Raw genomic sequence first — 17,304 nt, 5'->3', positions numbered from 1 at the left:
GGACCAGGCAGGGTGTGGTTTGAGTGGTATATACTGTATAATATTTATTTATGTATAGGCGGAATTCCCCAGGAGCGCGACGGGGAGGAGGGCGGAGGATATGGATAGAAGGAGAGGAGAAGAGGTGGTGGTGGAGGAGGAGGAGGAGGAAGGAAGGAATTTAAGAATTGAAATTTGGGGAAGGGATGGTTTGGAAGGCGGAAAAAACGGATCTGCCAAGCCCCATGCAAAAAACGAAACAAGCCCGGGTCGGCTCAGCACGCACCAACAGAGGATGCATGTACTATATACGGAACCGCACGTATTTTTATTTTATTATTGTGCTCAGGTTTGTAGTCACACAAAGAGCGGGGGACTAACGTCGCTGGCTCGCTCGCTCAGCTCAGCTCAGCAGAAGAAAATCGCCAGAGAAAGCGTGGCTTGGCACGTATGTTCCCAGTCGGGCTAGCGCGGATTATCCGATGTGGCACAGTGGCAGAATCGGGTAGGCTGTCGCCCAAAGAGGAAAGGCGCTCGCCCTAAACCGCGCGCTAGGCCGAGCCGGGCAAGAGCCGTCGATCGTCAGCGCGGCGGGCCAATCAGCGCGTCTCCCACCAGGGCGTCTCGGTCCAATATAGGCTAGTTCTAGTTCTCGTTACGGAGTTCACTCTGTACAGATTCGATATAGCGGTATAAGCAATGTCTAGTTATCGCCGTCCAGCTGATCCCATATCCTCAACAGCATCTGGGTTGTCCCAGCTGTCCAGCTCGAGCCGGCGCACCGCATTCTCCACGTCCGCGACTTGTTGCTGCCACTCGGTCTTGCTCTCTTCTTGCATCTGCCATGTTCTTCTGAACTGGTCCGATATGAATTCCGGCGCCGTGCCTGTTTTGCTCAGTTTCCTATAGTCGAAGAGGAAGTTCTGTTCCAGCACTCGCGCCGCCGGCCGCTGTTTGGACTCCGATAAGATCAGGACTTCTTGCTGGAAGAAGGATTTCGCCAGAGTCTCCGAGGGGTCTTGGGTGAGTCGGTGGTAGACGGTGATCTTGTCGGGCCACGTCATGGGCTGTATTTAATGTCAGAGACAGGGCGCGCATTACCCAGACTGGCATCGGGAAAGAAGGAAAAAAACAGACAAACTTGTAGTTTATGTTGATACCCTGCAGAATCAAGCCTATGCCCTTGTTTCCAACTGTATTTAACCATTCGGTTTGATGCGCAGGGTCGATATGCATTGCGTAGTTATGCATCAGGTTGACCCGCGCTGTTTCGGCGTATCGAGCGTATGCCACATTATTGATGTGGCCTGGACGACGGTGGGAACATTAGAATAAACTCATCTCACTTGATAGATAGAAACTAGCATGACTAACCCTAGATTTGTCACGGTCAGAACGATAGCGAATACAACACCCCAGACAAGTCCTTACCATAGAGTCCTATCCAAAGCAACAGGACGGATGTCAGTCCACGTTGTTCATTTCTGCTTATCGCTGGAGGGAAGATTCACCATATCTCCCCACACAACATCGCGGCGGAAGAGCGCTCTTCTCGTCGCACTCGTCAGGAACCCTTCACTCCCAGCAGTCAATTCCCGCCAGTCCTTTGCCAGGCGCTGTAGAATCCTTCCCGCCTCATCAACCTGCGCGGGTTTCAGGCCGAACATGAGGCATTTTCCAACTCTCCGCTTTAGAATCGTCAGCCATCGCGGGTCAAGCGCAGCGTTTGTCGTTGGCGTTGTTGTTATTGGGCGTATTTGTGAGGCGAACTTGCGAGCTGTGGGAGCTTTAGACTGAAACGAGCGCAATGTCATTGGCCGAGTCGATTGGGACGGGCGAAGCGTAGACATTTTGTGGTATGAATGAGTCGACACAGCAAATGCCGAGTTGCGGGTGCACGAGGCTAAGCCGACGCCCGCAACTAGGCAGACCAATCTGCTTGGCACGCACGAAGACATAAGAACAAAAGCATAGGCTCAACAATTTAATAGTACCAGCACCCTGATAATGAAGGGAAAGCTGAGATATGTTCGGGGCGTATACCACTACAAGATCCTGAATTGCTGACAGATAATTTCTTTATGCTTTTTGTCTGTGTAGGCATGGCCAGTCTCGGACATATGTACTGTATAGAAAGATGTCACCATACTCCGTACATTGCTGTGCTATATCCACTGGTATCAAAAGACCTGGCCATTGCTAACAACAACAAAAGTAGTCAGACAAATCAAAAATTGTCAGCTACACCTCTTTTTTTCTCCTCCTTCAGCCTCTCTTCATTCAGCGTCTTCCACCATGCGTGCGACGGATCATGGTGCTCTTCTTGCCCTTGTTCATCCCACGGCTTCGGACTTAGTATGTAATGTACATTTTTCACATTCTCGTCCCGCCAGATAGCATCATGTACACCGGTCCGTCGCAGGGTTTTCAGCGCGTTATAGACATACGGCAGCGTGACCCATCGGCCCGAAAATACATCTGAAAGGAGGGACTGGTCGGCAAAGTCGTAGTTGGACGTGGCAGAAGTCGCAAGCTGGGCAACTATCTTGTCGTAGACGGCTTGAGACGGGTTCACCACCTGCAGACCTCCATTCGGTATGCCCAACCCTGCTGTGGCCGGAGCGCCGGTTGTCTGAGCAGCGTCGGGAGTCGCATGCTGAGCCGTGTACGCACAATTGGCGGGGATCCTTCCACTGTTATTTAGCCCAGGGCAATCTCATTCAGCTTTTGTTTTCTGTCCTACCAGTCTTTGGGATAATGCGCTTTTTGCAGCGGGTTGCAGACGCAGGCATGGCTCGCAGCAAAGACCCGGTCTCCGTTCCCAGCCAGATCCGGCGCATCCAGCTCGATTTCCATCAGCTCGTCCATATTCTGCAGCACCAACATGTCACTGTCCAGTTGCACGACACGGTCAAACTCGACGAGCGAGAACGGGGTGAGCTTGCTCCAGCAGTCGTAGAAGCGCACATCGTTGGAATAGTCTCTCGGCACTGAGGGGAGCAGATAGGGCACGCGCTGCTTCAGGATGCCGCGCGCATCGAGGGCTGCATGGCCCTCGGCGGGGAACGAGTCGGTGTAGAGCGCGACGAGCGGGTACTTGGAGCAGACTTTTCGGAGCGAGTACTCGAGCGTTAAGAGGCCGGACAGGTATGCGGTGTTGGTGATCAGGGTTGTCCACACTAGCAAGCATTAATTGATTAACTTGGAAGGGACTCAAGACGTGGTGATATCGGCGTACCTTTGGTGTTCTCTGATTTGCGGCCGGCCGACATGGTGCATGTACGCGGGGTAGTAGTCTGTGCTTGCGAGGGGCAGGCCAGCTCACCGTCTGTCGTCTCCAGCAAGGGTTGCCGTAGGAAAGCAGGAAACTCGGGCGACAAGAGAATGATATAGAGATTGAAGATATACAGATTGCTAATCTCGACTCGGCTCTTCGGTGTGGATACATCCTCATCATTTGGCGGAACAATTGCTCATGCCTAGTGGGGGTTTATCAGCACGCTTCCGACGGACATCTATCATCTCGGAGGATTTTCTTCACTCCAGCTTTTCTAACAACGTACAATTTTGAAAATATATTATGCCCGCTATTGGAATCCATGTTGAACAGCTGCAATGGTTATGTAATCATACATTCTTCAGGGTTAGTGGGTTGAGGCTTATCGATTAGGGTTATTCTCCTCCCGATCTGGCATATTCCTTGTTTGGGTATTGCAGCCTGCTGGTAATTCAACTCAAGAGAACATTCAAGGGGCTCTTTAAGGCTATTTTTATACTTTCTCTAGGAGGTCAATTAGACCATAGATTCTAAGGCATTTATTCACCCAATTAGGTGAGATTCCAGGCTGGTTGATGGGCTGGATCCAGAATAGCGGTCATATATAGATAAATATTCTTCGGTTTCATGGCCTAGGTGGTCCTTGGTCTTACCACAATTAAACTTCCCAAGGAAGCTGTCTGCGAGGCTAATGAGTGAAACCTGCCACCAAAAGTTTACGGGGAACGCTGTTGACCTTTCACGATAAAGTTGCCTGCCCATAGTAGGTGTGATGGCCTGGTAGAACCCTTTGCAAATATTACTGGCCTTATTAAAATTGTGTCTCTCCTCAGTTTGATTACAGTCAATTCTAACAAGTGCAGCACTGTCTGAGACGGATTGTAGAGGGAAGAATAGAGCAGTGCAATCTATCTCTTTTCACGCTTGACTACTCGCATTTTCTTCTTTAATCTATCTGTTTCTTATATTTCTATTTGCCCTCAAGCAAAGGAAGGGGAAATATATCTTTTAACTACAGAAATACTCGGCAAAATGGCTTCTCCGAGTGGTGATTCTGCTGGGAAACTGAAGCTCTCTGTAATTACATAAAAATCCTCGATTTGCCTCCTGTTATAATTATGGGTCGGAAAGGAGCATGAAGTTCCGCTATCTCGTGTGAGGCAGTTTGTATGGGATTCGCCTGTCTGTAAAAAAGGGTATACATAGATGCTTTTCGACGGATTGCAGCTTGCTTGGTTCTGCATAAGCTATTAGCATCTTGGTGGACCTTCTCTGCACAGCCTAGTGGAAATGACAGTTGAAACATGTTAGGCGATTGCTTGATTGTTAGTAAGTCCAAGAGCATTAATCTCTAGATTTTTAAATAGTTGCTCTGTCGATAATTAGTCAAGTACCATTAGCTGCAAACACAATCGAATTTCCAGACACTCTGTGGATCTGCGATTCTTCACGGGAGTTGCCGGCGTCGCTAATTTCCGGCAAACCGGGACCCACCAGGCAAACCCTAAGTCAACATGATTTCCATGAAGTTCAATCAACATGTCTGTTTTTCCTATGCTCAGCAAGCTGATTGGCCGGCTACTTGTTAAACAGCAAAGTTGGTTTGCAATGGAGACCCTTCCAAACATCCAACAAACCCAACACCAGCTGATTCACTGGCCAGCTGCCTCGACTTGGTTGCATACGGTTGTAGACGAGCGTCATATTCATGCCTCGCACCTTTTCTTTGTCTGAAAAGGACAAAGAATATCTAGGCATCAAGGTCATCTGCCATGTTAATATTTTCACTTCTCACCGGTGCAAGACCTGTTTGCTTTTGTCTTATCAATATGGCTCACCAAGCCCAGCCATCTTCGCGAGATGCCCAATCTCTTTGTTTCTTTGATTAATATGACTCATCTGCTCTCTTTCTGTTGTATCATTTGCGTATTAAATAACCAAGGCAAACACGCAAATGTTACTCTAGGTGGGCCAGGTCTCACTTTTCTTTATTGTTGAGCAAAGAATCCTTTGTCACGGAGCGTAGTCTAGGCTGTAGTGTCTTAGTTTGCTGGTATCAATGCCCAGCCATTTCTATTGGATGCCGCATTAGGACACCGGTGGTGGGACTATTAAAGCAGCCTCACCCCCTCCTCCCTCCTCCTCTTCTTTTCTCTCCATCGGACTCATCAATCAAACCTTCTGGTTTCAGAAGAAGGAACTGAGTACTTTCCTCTGCTTCCAAGCAGAAACTGTCTCTGAAGGGGGAAAAAAAGTCCTCTCTCTGTTACAACTTTTCCTCTTCATCTCGCCATGATTCATCAAACAAAATGATACAATCTTCAGTCATTCCAGGTAAGCCTTCTCCTGTGGATCTTGTTGCACTGTTTTCATCCGTTACAAATCTTGAGTATTGTTTTAGAATATTTTAACTGATACCTTCGAGCCTAGCTTTATGAGCAAAAGACATCTGCGTCAATAAACCGGTGAGTGCATACTTTGCATGACAAAGACCACAAAATGCTAACACCGAGTACCAGATCCTCAATATGTCAACCGAGAATTCTTCTGATGCCCCGACTCCCGACATCGGTGGTAAAATTTTCGCTCAGCCGATCGACGCTCGTGCCAAACTGTCTGACAATGCATGTCAATGGCAATTCCGTTGCTCCTTCGCACGATGCTGACACTGAATTGCCTGACGCTGCCGCGGACGCTGACGAAGATACCTGCGTCGAATCATTTTTACGACACAAATGAAGCGGCCGTAAAATTCGTCTACGGCGCTCATTTGAAACACCAGATTTTGGTCATTCACCTGAATCGCGTCGGACGAGCAATACTGACAGCGGAATATAAGGCATTATTTACACATAAAATGAGCATCACCAGAAGCTTTTTTAAGAGGCCCCTTTTTGGTGGCCGACAGGTTAATATTCCGTCGCTAAATACATGAGATAACCGTCTTCGAGGTGCCAAACTCCAATATTCTGCTGGGTGCTGTGGAGTTCGAAAAGTTGGAGGAATCATTTACTCCTGCAGATCGCGTGGATACCGCGGTGATTATCCCCGACGGAACTACTTACCGAGTAGCGTTGCACTGCGACCGCGTTTTTCTTCTGTTGCCATCTGCGAAATCATACTCGTCGCTTGTGAATCCATTGAACAGCGGCAAGGCTCGAGAAGGAATTTGATTGCAAGCTCATTTTTCAGGTGCATACGAACTGCGTGAAGGCACAGGTCAACGCAGTCAATCAATTTTTCTTTGGTTGCAGCTCCCATTGGCATCCGGTCGTCTTGAATCAGGAGTTGACAGCGGAATATAAGGCATTCACATAAAATGAGCATTACCAAAAGCCCAATTAGGGGTCTCTTTTTGGTGGCTGACTCGTTATTATTTCGTTGTTTGGAGTACATGGATCTAGGCACGGCTGATATTTTGGAAGGCCTGCCAGTAACTTCTTCCTTTCTACATATCCCCTTTTCTTCCACAACTCGGCAATCGTCTCGTCTCTACATCTCTACGCTCTTCCTCATTATATCAATTTGTCTATCTCTAGCGACACCATCGCCTGCCGCAAGATGATTTTTAACGCCGAGGACAAGGTCGAAGTCGTCGCCGCGTCAATCGTCTCCAAGCCGATCGACAGCAAGCAGAAGAAACGTTACGAGAGAGTCAGAGACTACCTCATCGCAGCCATATGGTGTCTCGGTCTACCTCACTTCTCCGATTCCGCGACGGTGGTCGATCACGTCTCACTTTCCGGCCTATGAACGTCTCCATGCACTCTGACAGCTGAATCCGGCGCAGATGAGTGTTTTTGAACTTCTCCGACATATCCCCTGAAACGGGTGGGCGTTTATTGAAGGAATATCTAGGTGTGGAAAGACCTTAGTACAAGCATTGTTTGCGAAGCTTCTCTCACTGACCTCGGTTTTCCTGTCTTGATTGTTGCCCCAATCATTGCAGCACTACAGGCAATATCAAAAACAATTTTTGAGAAATTGCCAGGGCTCAATGAGGTCAAGGTTGCGTTCGCCGGAGCGGAGACTACAAACAAGTTCAGCGAAGGAAATAAACAGGCAACCAAGGAAAACGTTGAGTACGCCATGTTTCGTTTGCTTCAGAGCATGGCATCTCTACGTAGTGTTCGATACGATGTGATTCCCGCGCACGATTTACACAAGCATGTTGAAGGCTTGGTCACTGCAATGAAAGATCGTGGCGAGAAGTTGCTCTTTAAGTACCAGCGTGAAAGCACCGACGACTGACGTGTTCTTGGATCTGGACGAGTCCGATGACGAGGTGGCTCCCGAAAACGACACTCGTCCTGAATACTCTGGCGTTATACTCTTTCCACAATAGTTTCGAATTATAATGGCGCATTATGTGCTTGCCCACAAACTAGAGTGACATACAGCGTTACATCATGCCCATGATCTGCCTCAATTGCCATAGTGGGATACACAACAACCTGATAGATTCCGCCCGCGACCGTTGATGCTTGACAATCGACCGCATAATAACAAAGCATCAACCCAATCTGCGTCAATGTTGGGAGAGAGGAGGCGACAGTTGAGGGTTGGTGAAGTTATATGATCATGATTATCACTATTGCCTTGAGAATCATCAGGCATCATACCTTGTCAAATGATGAAAGCCAGTAATATGCCATAGTTCCCCATTATATGCTGCACAATCTAGTAGAGGCGAAAATACATTCTTACGTCCAAAGACATATACCAAATACGTACATGATACAAAGTGATCACACAAACGCCGTCAATTATGATTTTATGCAAGCTGCTCAAAGTCCTGCCGAAGGCTTTCACAAATAGCATCCACCAAAGGTGATTCCGACTCGATTGGCACCCCCAACGCTCCTTGCTGCCAGGTAATAGTAATGACTAAACTTCCATTCTTAAGACTCATCATCGTGAATGCCAGTGGCGCACCAACAGCGTCAACAGGTCGTGAAAAGACCATTTTTGTGATTTTACAGTTACTCTCGCGCTCCGAGCATTCGCCAAGCGGAGTCATAACGTCAAAAACGCCCAGGTTGCTGACTTCATAGGAACAATCTCGCTCTTGGCCTATCTTTGCAGCAGTCCATTTCCGGATGCTAGGCACGTATCGCAAGAGCCCCACGGCCTGATCCTGTAAACTGACGGCACATTCTGCAAGCTTCTCGGTCATAAGGCAAGCTTGGGCCCATGTCTCTTCGGATAGAGGCAACGCGAAGTTGCTTGGGCGGGCATGGAGACCGTGATAGGCGTTGACGAACAAACCCATCTCGTCCTTCGACAAGCCAATAGCGCGTCTCATATCCACCGCAGTACCGGAAACAAAATTGGTAAATTCATGGCCAGGGATCGCCTTGCTTAGCGCTCGTATGATTAATTGGTGCATCAAAGAAGTCAGCCTTGCATCATGTTTCCTCGATAGGCGCAATGCTCGCTCGACTTGCGCGGCATCAATCTCTACTAGCCTTGGGCGACTGTGAAATGTGCTTTGATCAAAAAACATCTTGGAGCCAGTCCAAGTCTCGGAATTCACCTCGCTAACGGTAGCACGCAGGCCAAAAAAGTTGGCAATGGACTTTGGAAGGAGGACGGCGAGGAGCGGCGCAAGGAGGAATTTCCACGAAATCGGAAGCCTCTGAGGAGTGTCAAAGGGAATCGGTAATTCTTTATCGGGAGTCATGACCCAAGTTGAGTTCACAGGTGTGGCAGGATTCAGTATTGCATTGAGAAATGTTCGGTGGAAGGCCGTTCCAATATTACCATCTCCAAGAGCGTGGGAGAAGGCAAAGGCGATGAAGCAGCGGGAACGCCTTGATAAATCTTCTGAAGTTTGTCTCAGGGGCAAAACAGCAATCCTCCACGGCGGTAGTTCCCCCCATGGTTTATCGAGAATGGAGGGCAGGGCAGCCTCGATTCTAGCACTGTCGTCACCCCCCAGGTCTGCATAGAACGTAGCCTCTTTGCCAATAATAGAGACATGGTCCTTGAAGTTAACCTGCGGGACACGTTCATAATATGGCTTATCGGTATGCTTATCCTTGACGACGACACCCAATGCCGGATGCTCTTCGACGCATTTCTTGATCGCGCCAAAGAAGAATTCTGCACACCCAATGTCTATTTCGGCTTTTGTAAATTCATATACTGCGCCAACAATGACAGAGGTATAGAAACCGAGGTCCTCACGGCTTATTGTCCGACTTTTATTGGGACCTAAGTGTGTTAATTGAAACGCTCAAGGTATGTATCTCGTTTGCTACAGGACTTACTTGCAAATCTCATCGTGGAAGTTTGCACGTACGACGCTGCCAGATTGCTGGGATACGAAACTCATGTCTGTAACAAGAGCTATTGGAGACATTCCTGGGTCTTTTTATATTAATTGTGTGTATGTGAAAGGCTGATGAAGTGTTGGAAGAGATGCCGCCCAAATGAGGACTAGCGCTATCCAACCGGCGACATATTGCTCTTTTGGGTAAAGTCGGCCCACTAGAGCCGGTCAGCTTCTCCCATGAGACAATTCTTAACCCTGATATCTAACTACCATTATGGCATACCACTTGCCAAGGCCAACCATCAAGGGCAAATGGTGATAGCTCAGGTCATTCAGCCCATTTAGCATTCCCCACTTGCTTACTGGGCGAGCCGCGCAAGCCGGGATAGCGCCCTTGATCTGGATCACAGAGCTGAGAGCTGAGAGCTATGCTACTTGCTTAACGTATTGGTTCACGATCGTTATGAATACCACGACGAGCTGTGGTAAAAGCAGCAATCCCTTTGCAAGGTCTCCAGCTCAACAATCTCGCTTGGGGCTGAGTACCCACCCAAAGGCCTGCCAACTCTGCAATAAGAACAAGGAAAAATGTACCTACGAAGCTGGGCGACAACGCTGTGTCAGATGTGGCAAACTGGGTAAAACATGCCGCCCGAGACTGCATAAACGAATGGGTCGCCAGCCTGCGGTCAAGCCTCTTCCATACGGAAACTACTCTATTATTGACTTCGACACGGGAGGAAGATCCATGCCTGCACGTTATAGCTCTGGTGTGCAGTTATGTTCCGAGGGAAATGGGTCTATGAGCTCAACTAATACCTCCGGAAGCCGCTCGAAAGCTTGGTATTCAAGATCTCTACGCCTTGCAACAGCCGAACCAGTCTTGGTTCGCACAAGTCTCAGCGCTATGCAACCCAGTCGTGGGCATCAGCACATCAGGCACATGCTAGAGACTACAGAAGGGTTTATTGAAGCACACAGACACTTTATGTTAGGCAAGAGCTTTACCATCGACTTCCAGGTGACTGTAAGACTGCTGTTCAGCCACTCTCCACAGCTGATGGTCGATGCCTATTCCGGTGCGCTCGAGTTGATGAAACAACGGAAGACGCAGATTAAAGAACGCAGTGACCCTGATCTAACCATTGGCTCAAGCTGCCTCAGATCTCTGAGGGTAGCCTCAATGTCCATTAAACATATGCAAGATGCCACAGTCGTCATCATGCTCGGACAAATAATGGCAGTCTACAACATCCTAATACCATGCCCATCTACACACACAATTGTGCGCAGCACCTTGTTGAGCGTCAAGGAGTGGTATCCGTCTCTATTGCAGCAGCCAGAGATGGATTCCGTCACTCTAACCCCTGTCCTAGTAGACACTATCGAATGTCTGGTTCGGCGAGACATGCCAATCATCCGGATTCCGCACACCAACCGATGTATTGTCGATAGATGCATTGGCATTTGTGCGTCCCTCCTGACGCTTTTTTATGATTTGTGCGAAATAAGCTATCAGGTTAAAATGCGTGATCATGCTGTCGCGGCAGCCCAATGGGACGATCCCTACGCCGAGATCGAAGAGAAGATATGTGCTTGGACGCCAGTATTGCCCCCTCACTTCTTCTCTCAATATTCCAGCACAGAGGTCACTACGATGTTGACGCAGGCACGGCTATATCGTATCACAGCTTTACTCGTCATTCATCGCCTGCGCTTTCCCGTTGGAATCGAGGACACCACTGCTCGCTCATATGCCGAAAGCATTTTGAACGAGCTACGCATGGTAGTGGCATGGCAACCTGACGAGTTTCTTGGGCTAGCAGTAGACTTTCCATTGTTAGCCGCCATGGTAGAAATGCCGGTCTGCGGGGAGGAAATTCTCAGAGTCGTCGAGCCGCGAAGGTTACGCAAGGCCCCTACTGAAGAAATTTTGAAGTTTGTCCGACACGTCAGAAAGTCCTACGAGATGGGTTATGGTGGGTTGTGGCTAGACTTGACCAGTGACGAACTTTTAGGAGTGATTTTACCTTAAATAATATTTTTAATCTTTAGAAGATAAATTCCATATCAAGAGCTGCAATGAAATCCGCAAGTATGTAGGGAAAAGATAATATGTATATTATCAGAATCAAAGGTTGTGGCAAGCCCTAATGCTATTTGCACATCTTTCCCAAAAAGGCAATTTCGTGCCTGAGTAAAGGATGCCTTTGGATGGCCTTTCCCTTCATGACTCAGCGCTAATTGCTGCCATCCATCAAGGCAAATTGATACAGGTGCCTGGACAGCTTTTCGTTTTTTTGCTTTTTCATCATGACTAATTGGTTTTACAGCAATTCTCGTCACTTTGTTTGCTTTCTGCCCCGGGTCTTTTTTCAAAAAGTCGGATACGATGCACAGGGTGTTCAGGGCATTGAGTTATCACAGCGGAATACCAGGCAAAATCTACACTTGGAATGAGCATAACTACAAGTCCCATTAAGCCGGCCCTTGTGAATCAGGTGGCTTAATAATTAACATTCCGTTGTTTACCAGTGATTAATAGTTTAAAACGCTTCGGTGCCCAAGACTCTGCTATTTGGCTACACCTAGTCTACCTAAGTCGTAGAATACAGACACTTGTCGGCTAACAGATGCAGGTAAAATCATAGTACATCTTCAGTAACAGTTTCCACACATCCTTCGCTCTCGTATTCACTCTCATAATCACCATCTTCCTCCCCCTTGTCTTTCACCACATGATGCTGGTCTTGCTCGCTTGTTGTGTCGATGGTCCTCTGCATGAAGAACGGGTGACCACTGCGGAGATGTCGGTCATGACAAATATATCCCATGGGTGTATGCGCGATATCCTGTCCTTGACGGCGAAGAGCAAGCCACTCGTTGAGAAATGCAAGGACATTCTGAGTATCTAATGAACTCGACTGGTCGTCATCATTACCGTATCCAGCTGGGCACAATTTCTCCAGCAGCCCGTCGTAATCCGAGAAATTGAAGTAAAGGCGTCCAGCAAGAATTCCCAGTTCAAATGGCGGCCAAAGTGGAGCTTTCCATCCCGCCGGAAGCATTGGGTAGTCGTAGTACATGAGATGCGGTGCCGCGTACAGAAGTAGATGAACGCGTGGTGTTTCTGCAGCTCGAAGGAGAGGAATTACGAGTTCGGCTTCTTCGGGGATAATAACCATGGCTATTTTAGCCAACTCGCCCCAGAGAACCCAATTTACCGGACGCTTATAATTTCATTAGTTCATGATGCTGACTGAAGAGACAGGGGCTCAACTTACGGTGAAATTTTCAAGAGCCTCACCAATCCGGGTTTTGACTGTTTTCAAAAAACTCAACAGAGGTGTACAGTTAGCTAAGCAGCATACTTGGACCAATTCCGTACTTGGCCCTAAGTTTGGTCATTTCTAGCGCTTTCGATGCTTTCGCGTATCCATCCTCTCCATTCAACAAGCCCGTGTTCACAAAGTTACGGATCGTTTTGTGCAGGCCAGGAAACTTCAGAGCTGGCATGCGTCAAGGTCGTTGTACTTCTCTCTCTTCTTCAACTCCAAGAGGCCCGTACCTATTGCCATGACGGATGCCTCGATCGACTGGCGGGAATGAGCGTTGAGTGATGAAGGAAGGGAAGGACAAGGCTGGGAGGAGGAGAAGGAGGAGGCAGGCAGACAGCCGAACAAAAAGCCATCACCCAGGCATCAAGCTGCCTTTTTGGGAGCAGCGTGCATATGGCAAGTCAGTCATTTTGGGAATCTTCCAGTCGTTGGCCTCCTTTTGCCAATATGCAAGCAAAGTCTTCATGCCTCGCAGTACCGTGGTAATCGCAACGTTACCGAGCTGGCTCGTCAAATAAAGGACAAGAAGCAAAAATTGATGACTTTGCATATGGAATAGAGCATGGATGATGTCTTGTCGTCTTCGCTACGCAGTTTGTCTGGTTTGTTCACTGACGAGCACCTTCCCGTTGCTTGGCTCTTCCCCGGATTGACATCCTCCCCCTCATCTTCTCATCTCCCAAGTCTACCTTCGGCTGAGCCCATATCTAGACGAAAACCAATTGACCAACGCATGGGCATATACTGCTTTCAATTTGGAGTAACACATGAAGCTTCTCAACTCGAATTAGCCCCGAGCCCCGGTCGAAAAAAAAAAAAAAAACTTTCCTGATTGTCACTGCGGACGGCAGAAACAATGACTAGCCAAGAACTACGACGGCAAGTCGTCCGAATCTACAAGGGTACGTAACCAAATTCGAACAAACAGTCTTGGTTTATTCAAATGGCATGGGTTTATTTGATATTGCTAACCCGGCTGTCATAGAATTACTCTACCTGGGCCGTGAGTATCCGCTAGGATACGACTACTTTAGGACAAGATTACATCGGGCGTTTGCCGCGAAGATGAATCTCACCGACAGCAAAGAGATTGAAGAGGGAATCAAAAGGGCCGAATTCGTGAAGAAAGGTGTGCCCTAATTCATAAACTCTGCAAGGCGGAAGCTGACCATTGGCCATTATCTATAGAAGTTGAAGCATTGTAAGTAATCCTCGTTCTCAATGCGCTGAATTCAAAAGAATCTATTGCCATTATTATCATTCCAAATGTGTATATATACAGCATCCAGCTGCTTTTGCATACTGCAAAGCACTAATTATTGCTAACACGAATTGATTGCAGATATTTTCTAAAAAAATATCGCACACTGAAACGCAGATACCAAACTCGATGATCGAATTCCATGTTCTTAAAACAAAATATACAAAACGTCCAACGCCATTTAACACCGCTTTTCATTTATTCCTTCCAAAGCGCCAGTCCCGGGTATCGTTGAGCCATGTATTCAGATTACGTCTCTCTTTGGTAAATTCATATTCCGACATGGCAGAGCTGGTGACCATTTTTTCATGGTCTTACTTACCTCTTCTGTCCCCACCAAGCGCCCACTTCGAGACACTCGCCATTAGCAAGGCCATTCTTATGCAGCAAGTCAGTCGTCATCGCAGCCCACCATCTGTCCCATTCGTCCCGACTCTTTCCACTGGCCTCCCTCAAGATTGGCTCCATTCCTTCTATCATTTGAATGATAGTTATGAGGGCTGTTTGTCGCAGAGCCAGCTGGTCGGCATTCAGCTTATTTCGCTTGCCAGTCTGCTCCCATCGTACCTCTCCCCCAAGCGGGATTGCAATGCGACGACTTCCCACGCTTTGAAACGCATCTGCCTCGGCTGTGAACGAAAGGCCGATGGTAGCGCACGGCATTGGCGTGAGTTTTCGTTTCTCGAACGCTTTTTCGACCCATGAATTGTAGTCGAGCAAATACTTGTTTTGCGCCGCAGCGAAGGGTGTCGCCGGTGAAACGGTATATGTTGCGGTATTATCGGCGTGGTTTCGGTCTTTCTCAGATAACTTTGGCGGCGGAGTAGGGTTAGGCAGAAGAGCACGGAAGACATGGTCAGAATCCCAGACTTCGAGAATGCCACCGCGCTTGAGCACACGCAAAGGCTCACCGAGAAGATCGACTTGTTGCGCCGTGGCTGATTGACAAAGACCGGCATCCTTGATGAACACAAAATCAAAATGCTCCGATGGGAAGGGCAAGCTTGACTTGCGCATATCGTGTCGGACGAAGTTCCAATCCACTCCTTTTCGGCGCAAATTGGGGGCAATTGGGACTATATCAAGCCCTGTAAACGATGCCGTGACCCTTTCAATATTATTGTTGCTGTTATCATTATTTTTATTCTGGGAGGATTCACTGCCATCGCGTTCCAGGAAGTAGTCGTGACATGCATGCGACCAAAGGCCCGAACCACACGCGATCTCCAGCACTTTCTTCGATGGCTGATTCTCCAGCTGAGGTGCGCAGAAAGGAGTACCGAAAACGCGGATAAGAGTCATCGTCCGAAGAGATTGACGGTGTATTTCGGCTAGGTCGCATGGGAGCGGGTAAGGATTGTCGGGGTCGCGGAAGTACGTGCGGTCGTTGATTCTAGTGAAGGGGTTTACAATATAGTCCAGCGCCGCAGACGGTAACGACGAGTTTGACGCAGTAGCACCGGGGCCATTGTTGTTACTGCTATTCTGGGAAGACGACGAAACTGGGTAGGTAATTTTGGTATTGTTAGCAGTTGATGCTGCGTGCCGCTCGTTGGCAAATGATTCCAAATGCGCTGCGAATAACGAAGGGTGCACGTAAGGAGCCCCCGCCATGTATGTGGAAGAACTGCTCATTCCGATGCTTAGACAGAGGACGGACGGGTGTCCGTGATCTAATAGTAAGGTCGCACGATGCGCGTTTGCGAACTCCTTCTCTAGTCTTGTCTTCTCTTCGCTAGTCCGTGTTTTGGGTTCGTCTTCTGTACGACAACTAACGTGATGTGCGTTTTGTCTGACGGGAGGAATGAAGTCGCGAAGAGGGAAATGAGAATTGATTGACCTGATACAGAGGCGCCCTCCGATTAACCGAGTTGCTAAGCATGCAGGGATATTTGGAAGACGCGAGCGAGTTATATAAGATTAAAGAGATTAAATTAAAAAGATATTAAATAATAAAGGCAATCCAGGATATACCCAGTAGGAGCGTAAGACTAGGCATTGCCCCTCCCACTGCCCAGTGCCTAGGGAGCCTGCCAATGCCAGTGCCTGGATAAGGTTGAAAACCACGCAAAACTAGAGGCCATAAGGGCTTAGAGCGATAATTATCGAAGAGACTAGTCGCAGTAGTTGGAGTTTCTGGAAAGCTGCAGTTCAGATGTTGGGGCTCGCGGTTTGCGCCGGTGCGCCGCATCCGGAAGGGAACGGGTCGATACGAACGTTGAAAATTACAGCCAAAATTACGATCGGATGCGGCAAAGCTAATTTAACGATTGCCTGAACTGGTATCGTGGTATTGTATTTTAGAATTTACGTACGAGGGCACCAACTCTCTCATGCAGTATGCCCATCCATGGGTATAAATCGATAGTCTATATTTGCCAGTGGCGATCTGACTTGGAACGTTGGGGGCGGAGAAATCTCCAGTGAGTATATAGTATATCCATGGAGTGGTAGCGTGATTTTCCGGGTTCATGTTGTGTAGTGCTTATAATTCAAAGCGTGGATAAGAGATAAGACATGAAGGAATGTAAAGCTCCGGCTCCCACTTGAATTAGGTACCCCAGAAAAAAAGCCGGCCACCGATCACCAGGACGTCGCTCTCGGGTCAAGACGCAGGGGGAAAAACGAAGAAAGTGTTCTTTTTCTTTGTCCTCAGGCCCATGACTTGGCGCTGCTGACGGACCAATGAGCATTCGAGTCCTCACCGTGGATTTAGTCACGTGATCTAACTGGATCTCCGTCGTTGGATGCAAATCGCTTTGACGAGAACAGCCAGCCAGCTGATTGCCTTCCACCGGACCACCACCCGCGCTCCTGCACCATCTCTCTCGGGCTACTGTGGCATAAGCTTTGCGGTATTGTGTGTCTGACATTTATCTTGGATCCTGTTCGGGAGCTTTGTGCTGATTTTGTCCCTTGCGCGATTCTACCGTCTTCCAGCTCATTCACCCCAACGTCTCTGACGGACTCGCTGTCTCCCGCGGTAACGATTTACTTTTGCGACGAGATACACCAGAAGACTTCCAAAAGTTCATTTCCGGCGTTGGGCTAGGTTGTGGTTGTTTGATAAAAGCACCAAGGCGATTCCACTCCGTATGAGATAGAGTAAATCTCAACTAGTCTTTGTGTGCGAAGGGAGGTTCCATCCCAGGACTCCATGTTGAAGAGAAGG

At 48.3% G+C, this 17,304-nt stretch overlaps 7 protein-coding genes across 7 annotated transcripts, besides 4 other annotated features; 2 read left to right on the top strand and 5 right to left on the bottom strand.

The window, feature by feature from the left end:
- Positions 1-686: 686 nt before the first annotated feature.
- On the bottom strand, positions 687-1,829 carry UA08_04828 (hypothetical protein; the record flags this gene model as incomplete). The annotated part of the gene is made up of 3 exons (XM_020267140.1): positions 687-1,046; positions 1,117-1,286; positions 1,541-1,829. 3 exons carry the CDS (start codon positions 1,827-1,829, stop codon positions 687-689), a joined length of 819 nt encoding a protein of 272 aa, XP_020120331.1.
- Positions 1,830-2,259: 430 nt separating this feature from the next.
- On the bottom strand, positions 2,260-3,251 carry UA08_04827 (hypothetical protein; the record flags this gene model as incomplete). The annotated part of the gene is made up of 4 exons (XM_020267139.1): positions 2,260-2,323; positions 2,427-2,666; positions 2,723-3,158; positions 3,218-3,251. 4 exons carry the CDS (start codon positions 3,249-3,251, stop codon positions 2,260-2,262), a joined length of 774 nt encoding a protein of 257 aa, XP_020120332.1.
- A 455-nt stretch (positions 3,252-3,706) lies between these two features.
- Positions 3,707-3,859: a repeat region (Identified by RepeatMasker using a combination of RepBase library and repeat library created with RepeatScout).
- A 2,222-nt stretch (positions 3,860-6,081) lies between these two features.
- Positions 6,082-6,177: a repeat region (Identified by RepeatMasker using a combination of RepBase library and repeat library created with RepeatScout).
- A 371-nt stretch (positions 6,178-6,548) lies between these two features.
- Positions 6,549-6,638: a repeat region (Identified by RepeatMasker using a combination of RepBase library and repeat library created with RepeatScout).
- A 179-nt stretch (positions 6,639-6,817) lies between these two features.
- On the top strand, positions 6,818-7,507 carry UA08_04826 (hypothetical protein; the record flags this gene model as incomplete). Its single annotated transcript, XM_020267138.1, has 2 exons — positions 6,818-6,988; positions 7,115-7,507. The coding sequence occupies 2 exons, from the start codon at positions 6,818-6,820 to the stop codon at positions 7,505-7,507; spliced, it is 564 nt and encodes a 187-aa protein (XP_020120074.1).
- A 523-nt stretch (positions 7,508-8,030) lies between these two features.
- Positions 8,031-9,593, bottom strand: UA08_04825 (hypothetical protein; the record flags this gene model as incomplete). Its single annotated transcript, XM_020267136.1, has 2 exons — positions 8,031-9,459; positions 9,529-9,593. 2 exons carry the CDS (start codon positions 9,591-9,593, stop codon positions 8,031-8,033), a joined length of 1,494 nt encoding a protein of 497 aa, XP_020120073.1.
- A 610-nt stretch (positions 9,594-10,203) lies between these two features.
- Positions 10,204-11,568, top strand: UA08_04824 (hypothetical protein; the record flags this gene model as incomplete). Its single annotated transcript, XM_020267135.1, has 1 exon — positions 10,204-11,568. One exon carries the CDS (start codon positions 10,204-10,206, stop codon positions 11,566-11,568), a length of 1,365 nt encoding a protein of 454 aa, XP_020120080.1.
- Positions 11,569-11,957: 389 nt separating this feature from the next.
- Positions 11,958-12,058: a repeat region (Identified by RepeatMasker using a combination of RepBase library and repeat library created with RepeatScout).
- Positions 12,059-12,178: 120 nt separating this feature from the next.
- Positions 12,179-13,111, bottom strand: UA08_04823 (hypothetical protein; the record flags this gene model as incomplete). Its single annotated transcript, XM_020267134.1, has 4 exons — positions 12,179-12,763; positions 12,818-12,855; positions 12,905-13,042; positions 13,102-13,111. 4 exons carry the CDS (start codon positions 13,109-13,111, stop codon positions 12,179-12,181), a joined length of 771 nt encoding a protein of 256 aa, XP_020120079.1.
- A 1,339-nt stretch (positions 13,112-14,450) lies between these two features.
- Positions 14,451-15,767, bottom strand: UA08_04822 (hypothetical protein; the record flags this gene model as incomplete). The annotated part of the gene is made up of 1 exon (XM_020267133.1): positions 14,451-15,767. One exon carries the CDS (start codon positions 15,765-15,767, stop codon positions 14,451-14,453), a length of 1,317 nt encoding a protein of 438 aa, XP_020120082.1.
- Between the last annotated feature and the right edge of the window lie 1,537 nt (positions 15,768-17,304).

This window comes from Talaromyces atroroseus (genome assembly GCF_001907595.1).
Source record: "Talaromyces atroroseus strain IBT 11181 chromosome Unknown scaffold_5, whole genome shotgun sequence".
Classification (NCBI taxonomy): Eukaryota; Fungi; Ascomycota; class Eurotiomycetes; order Eurotiales; family Trichocomaceae; genus Talaromyces; species Talaromyces atroroseus.
This window is presented reverse-complemented; position numbering and strand designations above follow the sequence as displayed.